At 40.3% G+C, this 14964-nt stretch overlaps 1 protein-coding gene across 1 annotated transcript; it reads right to left on the reverse strand.

The window, feature by feature from the left end:
* Nucleotides 1–1879: 1879 nt before the first annotated feature.
* LOC148030021 (pentatricopeptide repeat-containing protein At2g33680-like) lies at nucleotides 1880–6484 on the reverse strand. The gene is made up of 2 exons (XM_087686289.1): nucleotides 5135–6484; nucleotides 1880–5038 (listed from the first exon to the last, which is right to left on the reverse strand). Exons 1-2 carry the CDS (start codon nucleotides 5583–5585, stop codon nucleotides 2265–2267), a joined length of 3225 nt encoding a protein of 1074 aa, XP_087542415.1. The 5' UTR covers nucleotides 5586–6484; the 3' UTR covers nucleotides 1880–2264.
* Nucleotides 6485–14964: the final 8480 nt, after the last annotated feature.

The following is a 14964-nucleotide window of genomic DNA, read 5'->3' on the forward strand; positions in this document are numbered from 1 at the left end:
GGCTCACTTTCAAATATGGAGGTAATGGAACACTTACAAGCTTCCTCCTCTCCATATTGAAATGCTCAAGTACTTTATCAATGTACTCTTTTTGAGACAAATAGAGACTTTATATTTCTCTATCATAATTTGCATGCCGAGAATATGATTTATATTCTGCAAGTCCTTTATGCCAAAAATTTTATACACTCTTTTCTTCAATGCATCCATATCCAATAATAACTTCTCAGTAATAAGCATATCATCCACATAAAGGATTAAGATCATAAGGCTGCCATCCACAACCTTTTGGGTATATAGACAGTAATCTATCTCACTCCTTATATAGCATTGAGACCTCGTGAAAGCATAAAAATTATGATACAATTCCCTAGGAGCTCACTTCAATCCATCCAAACTCTTGTTGAGCTTACATACTAATTGTTCCTTGCCTTGCACTACAAAAATCTCTAGTTGTTGCATATATTGGTGGAAATCTCCATGTAAGAATGTTGTCTTAACATTCGTTTGGATAATGCCCTTCTTCTACTTAAAGCCCTTGGCTACAAACCTTGATGTATAATTGGATAGTATATCAAATGGAGACATTCTCTTCTTACAAACCCATTTACATGGCAATCCGTACTTGCCCTTAGGCAAAGTATTCAACTCCCAAGAGGCGTTATTAATCAATGAGTCAATCTTTGACTACATAGCTGCCTTCCACTTATAGCTATTATCCCTAGTCATAGCATAATCATAGTACACAAGCTCTCCATAATTTATAATTGTCACCTAATCAAGAGGCGAAGTGTACCTTTTTGTGGTCCAGAGACTCATAGATTATCATGCCTTGTCAATGTGCAAATAGTGGCAGCCAAGCTAATGTTGGGAACCTAAAACACTATTTTGCACTTCCACAATAGATCATTCAAAAATAGGATGTACTACCCCAAAATGCAAGTATACAACACCTTGAATTAGTGAGGCCAAAATGCAACTACTAGGGCAAGCATTATAATAATATAAGTCTACAAGCATAACATATTAACAATATAAACAATGATGAGGCAATCAAATTGTACCCCTATACTCTATTCTCACCTTGGGAAGATACAAAGCTTAGTGCTTTAATACCATATTGGAAGTATAGCAGGTTGAGAGATTAAGGGAGAGAGGAGGATAGGGTACTGGTTTATTATTAGATTGGAAATCTAGTGGGTTGAAAGCATAAGAGAGAGAGAGGAAGAGAGTGCACTAACAACACCAAGATGGCCGAAGTATGAGCAACCAAAAGATGTATAAATTGATGTGTGGAAGTGAAAAGGGATGCCTTTGTACAAGCAATTGAAAACAAGTAGACTAGGGCACCATATAAGTTTGAAGGTCAACCCATACTATTGGAAGTCCATGATAAGGGTAAAACTTTTGAGTGAGCTTGTGCCTAGCTAGAGTCCAAGTACAATAATATATATTGTAGGGAAGAGATTGAGAGAATTCACTAGCACCACCAGGATGGCCAAATATGAGCAATCACAAATGGTACAAATAGATACATGCAAGTTAAAAAAGGAGCACCTCTATATAGGCAACAAATAAGTCTCCAGTTCCATCATAGTTGCCAAGAAATCCGTTCCATAAGGTTAGGAAGCTCCTTTCATAACTTAGGCATTTCATAAATGTATGAAACACCTATTTCTAACTTTCTTAAAACAGTCTACCCTCAAAAACATGTTTGATATTTTGTAATCAATATTTACCATGCATTCCATCCAACAGATTGAAAGTGTATAGGCATTGATTGCAAGAGTTTTGTTTGAGTTGTTGCCCATGACACATGTTTATAACATTGGCTTTTTCTATGGTTAAAAGTTAATGTTGATCTTGCATAATGAACCACAATTCACATAAATATAGATGGCATGTTGAATGTTCATTTGTATAGTGTAGAATCATGGTTCATGATTCATCTATCTTTGGTACAATATATGAGTCATATTATACATGTATATAAAATTCCATATTTTTTTTCCATTTCAAATGAAAGCCTTTTCTAATGTTTTAAGAAACTCGTATGCACTTACGAAACCCATTTCATACCTTCCATTTGGAGAACCTTGGCAAGTATGGGCACCATGCAAGTTTAGAGGTCAACCCATACTGTTGGAAGTCAGTAAGAAGGGTAGAATGCCTTCTTACCAAGTTTGTGACTATCTTGAGCCTAAATACAATAGCATATTCTATGGTACTGTCTCATTATGCCTAGGCAATATATTATTTTCTTCCTAACGAGAGGAGCTTTTCAAAACAAGATCAACACCAGGCACATGTCCTCCTCCTTCAATACGTGAACTCAAAACACTTAACACTGCTGAAACTTCTTCACTGTGAGTGTCACCAACCACAAACTCATATATACTGTTATTCACCTCGATCAAAGCTATTGCAGGTTTTTTATTGACACCAGCTTGATTTCTTCTACCTTCTATTGTAAAAGCGTCATCTGACCTGCCAGCACCTGAATAGATGTCTGCCATGAGCACGTACGATGCAGCATCATGTGGATTCACTTGGACAATCTGCTCGAAGCATCTCAAGCCCAGTTCCACTTTCCCATAAATCTTGCAGGCACTAAGCAATGCTCCCCACAATTTAATTGATGGAGAAGACTGTGATTTTAGGAACTTTTCTGCCTCATACAAACACCCTGATCTTGCCAAAAGATCAATCATGCAAGTATGGTGTTCTAGTGACTGTCTAATGTCAAATTCTTCTTTCATTAGGTTGAAAAACTCATGACCCTCAGATATCAGGTTAGTGTGCCGGCATGCATTCAGCAAGCTGGTGAATGTTATGGCATCTGGCTTCACACCCTCCACTTGCATAGTATCGAAACACTCTAAAGCTAACTCTCCTTCATGGTGCACGGCATAACCTTTTATCATGGAGCTCCATGCAACAACATCTCTACTTGACATCTTGTCAAGAACAGCCCACGCATCTGAAACAAACCCACATTTCGAATACATGCTGATCAAACTATTAGCAACACTAGCATCTTTTTCGAGTCCCTTTTGTATGACATCAGCAAAAATCTCTTGACCTTTGACAATAGCTCCTAAGTGACCACAAGCTCTTAATATGCATGCTAGTGTCTCAGCATGTGGAGAAACATGCTTTAGCTGCATCAGATCGAAGAAATGAATGGCTTCCTGATTAAATCCATGTTCAACATATCCTGCAATTAGAGCTGTCCACGAAATTACATTATGGACTGAGAGCTTGTCAAAAATGTCTTGGGCATCCAAAAGTAAGCCACATTGTGCATATAGTCCAACAAGTGTATTAGCAATAGGAAGATCTTGCTCAAATCCTTTTAAACCAATCTCTGTGTGAATGACTTGGCCCTTACTCAAATCTTTCATGCACATAGAAGCTTTCAAGGCACAAGCAATAGTGACAACATCTGGACAGACACCCTCTAATTGCATGTGATGGTAAGAAGCAAGTGCCTTGACAAATGGTCCATGTTCAGCATAGCCTGCAATCAGCGAAGTCCACAACACAAGGTCACGAGCTGGCGACTTATCAAAAACCTCCTGAGCCTTTGACATCATCTCAGACTTGGCATACATCTCAATTATGCTGCTTCCAATAGATGTATCTGTTTCCAATCCACTCTTTGCCATGTCCAAAAGTAATTTTTCACCTTTGTCAATGGCTCCCATGTTACCACATGCCTTCAGCACAGAGGCAAATGTGAAAGCATTCGGAGAAATACCATCGAGTTTCATCTGTCTGAAACATTCTAATGCCTCATGGAAAGGTCCATGTTCTGCATATCCTGCAATCAGTGTCGTCCAGGATACGACATCTTGAGCTGACATCTTAATGAACACTTCTTGTGCATCTGAAACCAACCCCCATTTCACATACATGTCAACTAAAGTGTTACCTATAGGAAGTTCAATGTCAAACCCACTTTGGATAACCTCATTATGTATTTCTCGTCCTTTATCTACAACACCTGTACAAATACAAGCTCTAACTAAACAAAGAAATGTATCAGGCTCTGGAGAGATGCCTTCAAGTTGCATCTGTTCAAAGCACTTCAATGCTTCGTGAGAAGATCCACAGTCAGCATACCCTGCAATTATCACAGTCCATGAGATGATATCCCGCACATGTAAACGGTTGAAAATGGTCTGTGCCTCCTGAAGCATGCCGGATTTGGCATACATGACAACCAAACTGTTTCCTACAGACATATCACTGTCAAGTCCTTTTTGAGTGATCTCTGTGTGTAATCTTTGTCCCTTTGATCTGGCTTGTGAACTGCCACATGCTTTCAAGATGCATGCAAACATAAAGCTATCAAAAATGATGTCCAAAGACTGCATTTTTTCCAAACAATTAAAAACGTGTGAATCATGGCCATAGTCTGCATAGCCCACCATAAGTGCTGTCCATGCAACAGCATCTTGGACCAGCAGCATGCCAAAGACATGCTGCGCATCTAAAAATGCCCCACATTTGGCATACATACCAAGCAAACTGTTCCCAACAGATGAGTCCACCCACAATTTTTCCTTTTTCACTATATCTGTATGAATGTGTTGACCCTTGTCCAAGGCTAAAATGCTCCCACAAGCTTTCAAGACACAAGCCAATGTAGCATCGTTTGGTGTGACACCTTCACAATGCATCTGCTCAAAATGTTTCACAGCTTCCTGACCAGGTCCATATTCTGCAAACCCTGCTATTAGGGCAGTCCACGAAACAACATCTCTAAGAGGTAACTTCTCAAACACTTCCTGTGCCTCAGAAAGTGACCCACAGTTTGCATACATGCCAATCAAAGTGTTACCAACAGCAATATCCAATTCAAACCCATTCCGTTCAACCTCTTTATGAAGTCTCCGACCCTGGGGAAGAGCTCCTGACCTGCCACAAGCTTTCAAGGCACAAGCAAATGTGAAAGCATTAGGACTTATGCTTGACAGTTGCATCTGTGCAAAGTGTCTTAGGGCTTGCTCACAACGCCCATACTCAACATACCCTGCAATCAAAGCATTCCATGAAACAATATCTTGAATTGACAACTCATCGAAAACTTTTTGCGCCTCTAAAAGTGAACCACACTTGGCATACATACCAACTAGACTGCTATAAAGCGGAAGTTCCCTTTCCAACCCTTTTTCTGTAATTATGTTGTGAAAATACTGGCCTCTTGCAACATCTTTCAACCTAGCACAGGCCTTCAACAAAGCTACAAGGGTGTAGCTACTAGGATAGACAGATCCATGAAGCATCCTTTGGTACAGATTAATGGCACACTCTGGCTGATCATGATGAGCATGTCCTGAAATGAGAGAAGTCCAAGAATTCTCATTTGGATAAATGAGCCTGCTGAAAACTCGGCAAGCATCCGGCACCCTTCCACATTCCACAAGCATGGGCACAATGTGGTTTCCGATAGCTGCATGACCCTCCAAACCATAGCTGCATACATGTACATGTGAAAGCTTTGCAGAAACTCCATCTTTACTTCTCCTGCAACTCTGTAATGTGCAGATAAGTGCCTCTATGAGCAGAATCTCTGCCATACGAGTTTGGATACATCTTTACTTGTCCTGCAATTCTGTAATGTGTAGATAAGTGCCTCTATGAGCAGAAACTATTGCCATACAGGGTTGGATAATGGTTCCAATATGTCCACACAAATGTGGACCCTTGAGCTGGACCTGCACATGGAGTTTTATTCTTGTCACTACAAGTATCCCACACATGACGGAATCGAGCAAGCTGGCTTGAGCCACCATTCCGAAGCACTGTTTTGGCGATTGAACTGATAAGCCTTATGACTGTACGCATCGATTCGACAGGTTTGACTGCATCTCGCGATCCTAGCTCTGCAAGGCTTACGTGCTTGGAATCTGAAAACATCTGAGGGTAGAGCTCGACATTGATCTGTCTACAGGCCTGCCTGCTGATGTGCCCTACAGAGAACCCCGAACACTGTGAGACGCAATGATATTCAGACATGTTTTTGCGCCTTCGATTTGCCCGAGGGATGATGCGTCATTCATTCTAGGAGAATAAAATGACATGGGATGCCATGACTGTTTCCCGTCTCACCCCGCATGCTCATACAGGAGAATACTGTTCTTCGAGCTCTAGGAGTGTATAGGCACGGAATTCATTCATTCTAGGAGAATAAAATGACATGGGATGCCATGACTGCTTCCCGTCTCACCCTGCATGCTCTTACAGGAGAATACTGTTCTTCGAGCTCTAGGAGAGTCCACAGTTTCCGTTCTGCGTCTAGTCTTCCTCCTCAAATTTTCGCCCAGGTCTCGTAACAGCATCGAGCTTTCCTTCTAATAATTGACGCTAGCATCGCTAGGCTACTTCACACGTAGCTGTTGCAGCTTTATGAGGAAAGCCAACTTGCTATGAAACACCTAACTGTCACTTTACGAGAAAACCGAACTTGCTAGGCAACACAGTGCCATGTTTTCGTCGCTTGTTCATTATGTACTGCATTTTGTTTTTCTCTTATTTCTTTCTCTCTCTCTCTCTCTTTCCCCTACTCAAGAGAGCTACCGTGTCACTTTTGCCTCCCACTTGTGGATGTCACCACCCACTGGTCCATTGCGCAATTTCACCCACTTGGTACATTGTTGCCCTCATTAGCTAAGCCTACCTTGCCTTTGCTTCATGGGAGAGAGAGAGAGAGAGAGAGAGAGAGAAAGAGAGAGCACTATCCACACCGCTATTGCCTATTCGTAATTCTACATTGGCATGCCAGTTGGCACTCCCCCCCAACCCTTAATGCCCACCTCACTTAACCTTTCATGTCCACTCCACTTAGTTTGATCTCATTGCCCATGCCTCCACTAGCTCCATCAATGCCTACTCTGTGATCCTAGGGGTCATAGTGCTTTGTTCACATGCTCCTGGATACTCCATCTTGTGTTTGTGGTTGATGGGTAGCTTTGCTTAGTGTGTTCCGCCATGTTATTTCACCAAGGGGAGAGAAAGAGAGAGAGAGGGTCAACTAGGTTGTGCACAGAGAGGGGGTGGATGATTTGAAGGGCGTTGCATCTACTACCGCCTCAATCTTGTATTGTTGCTCCAATTTGTTTGTACCCTCTTCCCCTCCATTGTCTAAAAAATCTCTCATCTCCAAATATGTTGGCCTCGTCTCCTTTTTTGTTGGCAAACAACTTGCTAATGAAGAGAGAAAGAGAGAGAAAGAACTCCCTAAAAACTATTTTTTTATGTGGAGGAGTGGGAGAAAGAGTAGGAAGAAGGGAAGGGAGACCATCATAGTTGGACTGCCACTACCCTCCCTCACATATGGTGACCCCTCTGACTTTGAATAGGGTAGTTTGGAGGTCAAGATCAACTGCCACTGATGGCCAAGGCACCCACAAGCAAGTGATGGACCCAATTTCGGCAAGCTAAGTGGGTTGCATCACAAGCAAGCATGTTGTGTTGCTTACAAGCTAATACATGGTGCTACTCACAAGTAGGTAGCATGCACACGGTGCAACTCACAAGGAGGGAGATGGTGATGCTACTATGACATCTGCTGTGTGTGTGCGTGTGTAAGTGATAAGCAAGAATGTGGCATATCCATGGTCAAAAGGTGAGAAGGATCGAAGCTTGCACGGGAGAGCAAGACCAAGAGAGAGAGAGAGAGAGAGAGAGACAATGTGGGAACTCCAACAATCACAATGTGTGACCGGTCTTTCCTTTATTCCTTTATCACTAAAAGAATTGATAAAGGAATAAAGGATAAAGTGACGATGACGAGCGTCTGTTGCCTGTAGTAAGCACGCACGGGTACTGTCAATGTAGTAATACACAAGTGGCTAGGCGGAGGCGTCTTTATACCCAACAACCTCCCACTTAAAGGCAAATATGTCCCATTGAGAAGTGAAAAAGAAAAAAAAAAGACAGTACAACAGCATGAAGAAGGACGTCATCTCATCCCATACCCATGAATCTCCTAAGGAAGGCAAAGTGCTCTGTAGAGAGGCTTTTGGTGAGCAAATGTATAGGATTCTAGTCAGTTGAGATCTTGACAAGAACAAACTTGTCCTCGACGACCCCACATATGAAGTGATACCTCACCTCAATATATTTTGTCTTTGCATGGAAGACTGAATTCTTGGCTAACTGAATAGCACTCACAAAATTTGAATGCAGTGTACGGATAGCATCAATACCAAGGTCATGAACCAAATGGCCTAACCATATGGCCTCCTTGCAAGCCTCAGTAGCTACAACATACTGGGCCTCAATGGTGGAAAGAGCCGTACACTTCTACACCTTGGACATCCAAGAGATAGCACCACTAGCATAGGTAAACATATAGCCAGAAGTGGACTTCCTACTATCTGTATGTCTTACATAATTAGAGTTAGTGTACCCCAAGACTCCTGTATCCTGGCTACCATAGTATATGCACATATCTGTATTGCCCTTCAGGTACCTCATGATACCCTTCACGGTATCCCAATGCTTCTTACCAAGTGTAGCCATATAGCATGCCACAATACCAACTACAAAGGCAATATCTGGACGAGTGGCTATCATGGTATACGTAAGATTGCCCACTACAGATGCATAGGGAATCTTGGCCATCTCGACCCTCTCCTCATCTGTTTGTGGACAATCAGCTTGTGATACCTTCACATAATAAGATAATGGATAGCCAATAGGATTCACATCCTACATGCGAAAGTGCTTAAGGACTTTATGAATATACTCCTTCTGTGACAAGTAGAGGAGTCCTTGATGCCTATCACGTCTAATATGCATACCAAGTATGTGAGAGGCATGTCCCAGATCCTTCATCTCGAAGCTTTTATTGAGCTGAGCCTTAAGAGCATCTAGCTATCATGAGCTTTCCCTGCTAATAGCATGTCATCCACATAGAGTATCAAAATAAGCAAAGATCCATCACAGGCTTTCTTCGTGTACAAGCACGGATCCATAGCACTATGGTTGTAGCCCTGTGACTGCATAAAAGCATCGAACTTATGGTACCATTCCCTAGGTGCCTACTTCAAGCCATAAAAACTTTTCTTCAACCTGCACACTAGGTGCTCCCTACTAGGCTTTGCAAAGCTCTTAGGCTACTCCATCTAAATCTCATCATGCAAATCCCCAAGCAAAAGGTAGTCATCTTAACCACATGAGAAAAAATTTCATCAAAGTTAACTCCATGTTCCTGTTTAAAACCCTTAGTAACAAGTCTTGCATTATAAGCCGGCTTGGGGTGTCCAGGGCTACTCTTCAATTTGTACACCCATTTGCACGGCAAAGCCTTGTTACCACTAGGCAAGGAAACCAAATCCCAAGTCTTGTTCTTATACAAGGAGTCTATCTCAAACTACATAGCCCTCTCCCAAGAGTGACTGTCACCTCTGCGCATAGCCTCATCATAAGTGAATTCCTGCATTTATAAACAAGACATAATGCATCGAAGCCTGAAATCTGTCAAGAAGACATCTATCTGTAGTAGAACGCCACACTGCAGGCTTTGTTGCTTGCTCGACTGCTGCACAGATCGAGTGCTATATGCGCGCTTAGTGAACGCCGGAAGGTCCCCAATAACAAAGAACTCTACAAAAGCTTCATTAAAGCAAAAAAAGAGTTTGCACAACATGAGACAAAAAGACAAATTGGGTGCAATCTCCTCCCATTCCTTGTCTGAGCGCTTCATAAGGCATATATTTATAAATTTATTAATCCCCAAGCTAAAAAATAACCCACTTTACAATTAGCATGCTTTTGACTTTTATGTTTGCTTTTGCCCAAATAAAGAGTAAAGCGTTTGGGTGTCCAAAAATCGAGTTGTGTCCAAATACAATGTCAAATAATGAAATATTTAAACCGAGTACCTATGCGCATACAAAATAATAAATATTTGTCAAGTGCCTTAATAAATAAACACATCTAAATAAATATTGGCGCTATATCTTTAGTGATAAGGCGCGCATCTATCAAAAAATATTAATTCTTCTAGGTAACTTGAATACATGTCATTGCCCAGTGCTTCCCAACACCACTACTGCCTGCTCTACACATCCACTGAAGCATTCATAATTGTTAAAAAATAATAAGATAAACCCACAAAAGTGAATACCTAGCAGTCTTCAGTTACAAAATAATTAAATAGGTTGAAACTCTGTTCGAATCTTAATTTAATACAAGTGCACTCTAAACTCATAAACGTCCACTAATTTAATATGCATTTTGCAAAATCACCCATGTACACATTAAATTAATTTGACGCCCGAAAAGAACAAGCATCCCCGTCAACTTCTTGCACAAGGAATCCACCTTGTGTACGAGCCCTAGCAAATAAATATAGTTTTACAGAATCCACCGAAAAACCTCATGGAATCCACCGTAGAATATGCCTCCTCGTAAATATAGTTTTACGGAATCCATCGAAAAACCTTACGGAATCATTGTGAAATAAAGACCACACGGAATCCACCGTGGAATATGCCTCTTGGATATGTGCCTCCTATATTTATTTGCCGAGGCTCATACACAAGGTGAATTCCTTGTGTGAGAAGTTGACAGGGACACCTATCCTTTTTTAGCATCAAATTAATTTAATGTGCACGTGGGTGATTTCGCAAAATACATATTAACTTAATGGACGTTTATGAGTTTAGAGTGCACTCGTATTAAATTAAAGTTAGGATAGAGTTCCAACCTATTTAATTATTTTGTAGCCAAAGACTACTAGGTATTCACTTTTGTGGGTTTTATCTTATTATTTTCTAACAATTGTGAATGCTTCAGTTGATGTGTAGAGTAGGCAGCGGTAGCGTTGGGAAGCATTGGGCGATGGCGTGTATTGAGATTACCTAAAAGAATTATTATTGATGGGCACGCGTCTTATCACTAAAGGCGTGGCATCAATATTTATTTAGACATATTTATTTATTAAAGCGCTTGACAAACATTTATTATTTTGTATGCCCGTAGGCACTCGGTTTAAATATTTCATTATTTGACAGCTTGATTTTTGAATGCCCAAACGCTTTACTCTTTATTTGGGCAAAAGCAAACACAAAAGCCAAAAGTATGCTAATTGTAAAGTGGGCTATTTTTTAGCTTGGGGATTAATAAATTTATAAATGCATAACTTGTGAAGCGCTCATACAAGGCATGGGGGGAGATTACACCCAATTTGTCTTTTTATCTCATGTCATGCAAACTCTTTTCTTGCTTTGATGAAGCTTTTGTAGAGTTCTTTATTCTTGCGCATGAAAGGTCCCCAAGAATAAAGAACTCTACAAAAGCTTCATCAAAGCAAGAAAAGAGTTCGCACTACATGAGACAAAAAGATAAATTGGGTGCAATCTCCCCCTATGCCTTATGTGAGCGCTTTACAAGGCATATATTTATAAATTTATTAATCCCCAAGCTAAAAAATAACCCACTTTACAATTAGCATGCTTTTGGTCTTTATATTTGCTTTTGCCCAAATAAAGAGTAAAGCGTTTGGGCATTCAAAAATCAAGCTGTGCCCAAATACAATGTCAAATAATGAAATATTTAAACCGAGCGCCTATGCGCATACAAAATAATAAATGTTTGTCAAGCGCTTTAATAAATATATGTGTCTAAGTAAATATTGATGCCACGCATTTAGTGATAAGACGCACGTCTATAAAAATAATAATAATAATTCTAGGTAATTTGAATATACGCCATCGCCCGGTGCTTCCCAACATCACCACTGTTTACTTTACACATCAACTAAAGCATTCACAATTATTAGAAAAGAATAAGATAAAATCAAAAAAGGTGAACACCTAGCAGTCTTCAGCTACAAAATAATTAAATAGGTTGAAACTCTGTTCTAACTTTAATTTAATATGAGTGCACTCTAAACTCATAAACATCTATTAATTCAATATGTATTTTGTGGAATCGCCCACGTGCACATTAAGTTAATCTAACACCCGAAAAGAACATGCATCCCCATCAACTTCTCACACAAGGAATCCACCTTGTGTACAAGCCTCAACAAATAAATATAGTTTTACGAAATCCACCGAAAAACCTCACGGAATCCACCATGGAATATGCCTCCTAGCATCATAAATTCTGATCCCATTAGATAGTATTTCCATTTATGTAAGGCTTGAACTACAGCTAACAATTATTTATCATAGGTCTTTCAACCATTTGAAAACTAAAGATAGATTTTCACAATGCTCATTATCATCCTTACTGAAAACCAAAATATCATCAAAGAAAACAATCACACAATTCTGATACTTCAAAAATATATGATTCATCATATGACTGAATGTAGCTAGTGCATTGGTCAAACCAAAAGGCATAACAAGAAATTCATAATGACCAAAGAGAGTTCTAAATGCAATCTTGAAAATGCTAGGTGTATCCAATCGTGCTTGATGATATCCAGATTTAAGATCTATCTTGCTAAAAATAATTGCCCCTTGTAGTTTATCCATGAGGTCGTCTACTCTACGAATCGAATATCTATTTTTAACAGTGATCTTGTTTAGGGCATGATAGTCAATACACATCCTATGGGTATTATTTTTCTTCTTAACTAACAGGACAGGTGCACCAAAAGGAGAACTATTAGGCCTAATGAATCTTCGATTCAATAATTATTCAACTTGTGCTTGGATTTCTTTTTGTTCAATCTGATTATGTCTATAAGGTGCTTTACATGGTGGTTGAGAACCGAATATTAAGTCTATTTTATGGTCTTCAGGACATGTAGCTGGTAAAGCAAGTGGTAAATCAATAGAAAAACAATCTTTAAATTGTGAAAGAAATTGTGTATGCCTAGGATGTATCTAATTTTCCTTAGCTTCAATTTCATTCACCCATACTAAGTATGATTTGCTACATTTTCTCAAAACACATTTAGCATGTGTGTGACTAAGTGTTGGGGTAAAAGGCCGTTGGGCCTACCCATGTATAGTAGCCACCCATATTCTTCATTCATATATATGAGATAGTGCAATAAGGCTGTTATATCATTTCTGGACAGCATCTACATTGTGTATGCTCTTCTCTCCCGCATCTTCCTCTTCTATTCTCCACCACTGCCATTGCATCCCCTTCAACTGGTATCAGAGCTTGATTGTGGAGCTTGGCCCAGAATTACTTCAGCCCAGATTGAAGACTTACAGTTTGGAGCTTCAATGCCAGCCATGGCTTCTTCCCCCTCGAGGTAAGATTTCATCTTCGCCTCTCCTCGGCCCTCGTAGGCTCTTTGCAGGTGTTCCTTGGCTTCATTGGGCACCTTGTATGCCCCCATTTGCCCCCTTATCCTTAGCATAACCAGCCGGCCCCACAGTAGCAACTCACGTTTTTTTGCGTCTGTTTCAAAATTTGGCTTAAAAATCCCAGTTTCTCTCATATCTCGGGCATCCGGAACCCAATTTAGACAAGGTAAGTATTGGGGTAAAAGGCCCTTGGGCCTGCCCGTGTATAGTGACCGCACATATTCTTTATTCATATATATATGAAAGTGCAATAAGGCTATCATAAAATTGTTGACAGCACCTACATTGTGTGTGCTCTCCTCTCCCGTGTCTCCTGCATCCCTTTCAGCTGGTATCAAAGCAGATCCTTCACGAGTGCTTCCCGACCTTTCCCAGCATCTACACGAGGTATGAGAGTTTGCTTCTCACTCAGTTCTCAGCCATTCTTTGACATGAACAGCAAGGTTTCATGAAGAGGCAGCCATAGCTTCCATCATTGAAGCTTGTTCTCTTCACCTCTTACTTGGACTTATCCTAGGCTTGTGTAGGCCTATTGTAGGCCTTCATTGGGCTCTTGCTTATCCCCTACCCACCCTGATTTGGCCCCTCAAGTACAATAGCATGCTCACATTTTATTTGCACCTATTTGCAAAAATGGCTCAAAAATCACTCTTTTTGTCATATCTCGAGCATTCGGAACCCAATTCAAGCAAGGTAAGAATCTAAGTTGGGGTTTTGGCACACTAGGACGCGATGGTGATGTTGGATTTTCCAAATTCTGATGATAGAATATTTTGCAACAAATTTCAGGTCTAAACAGCATGTATTTGTATGCCTATGGCTTATGTGATGCTTCTATTGATGTCTATTGATACCGGATCACTTGTGGACGTTATGCCTCTTATGTGAGATGCATTTGAAGCTAATTTAGCTCAACCATTGAATGTTTTGAACAGTCCCAGATCTATCCAAAATAGGGCATCCACCTGTTACTTCAATTTTATGCTTACAGGTCTTGGCATTTGATGCCCAATTATGCCTGGTTGGTGCCTATGCATACGGGAATGTATGCCTATGGTTTACCTATGGATTTGAGCTTGGATTGAGCATTGATTTGCTCAATTTACAGAGGTTATATGCTGCTGGAAAATTCAGGGCTGAAGCTATTTAATGATTTTCCAAGTTATGCCTATTGTGTACGGGGTGCTCTCGGCTACTCGATATGATGTCATGATGTATTTGGACTATGCCATATGTCTTGTTTATGCTCCGGAATGCTTTTGAGCTAAGATTAGAGCTCGATTTGGGTTTGATTGTCACTTTTTATAGCTGGCATTTCATCTATGACATGGTTTATGCCTAGGCAACCTAGTACGGGTTATGATGTCTTGGTGAATGCTTTATGCTTTAGCTGTGGATAGTAGTTGTTTGAGCTTGTCTCGACATTCATTTGAGTATTCCCTTGAGCAATTGGACATTGACTTGGCTTGTTCCATTATGACTTGGCATTTTTCATTACGACATTGGATGCTATATGGGATTTGATGCTTTGATTATGGATCTTGGCTATTACTTGGATGCACTTACAAGTATTGAGCAGTGAACTTCTCCCTTGTTTTGGCATTTGCCTATTGAGCTATGATTGCTCATTTGCATTCGATATGCGGGATACTTACCAATCAGCGGACTTGGATAG

The sequence above is a fragment of the Lygodium microphyllum genome, chromosome 10, assembly GCF_053477565.2.
Source record: "Lygodium microphyllum isolate KBCC chromosome 10, Lygodium_microphyllum_v1.1.10, whole genome shotgun sequence".
In the NCBI taxonomy this organism is placed as follows: Eukaryota; Viridiplantae; Streptophyta; class Polypodiopsida; order Schizaeales; family Lygodiaceae; genus Lygodium; species Lygodium microphyllum.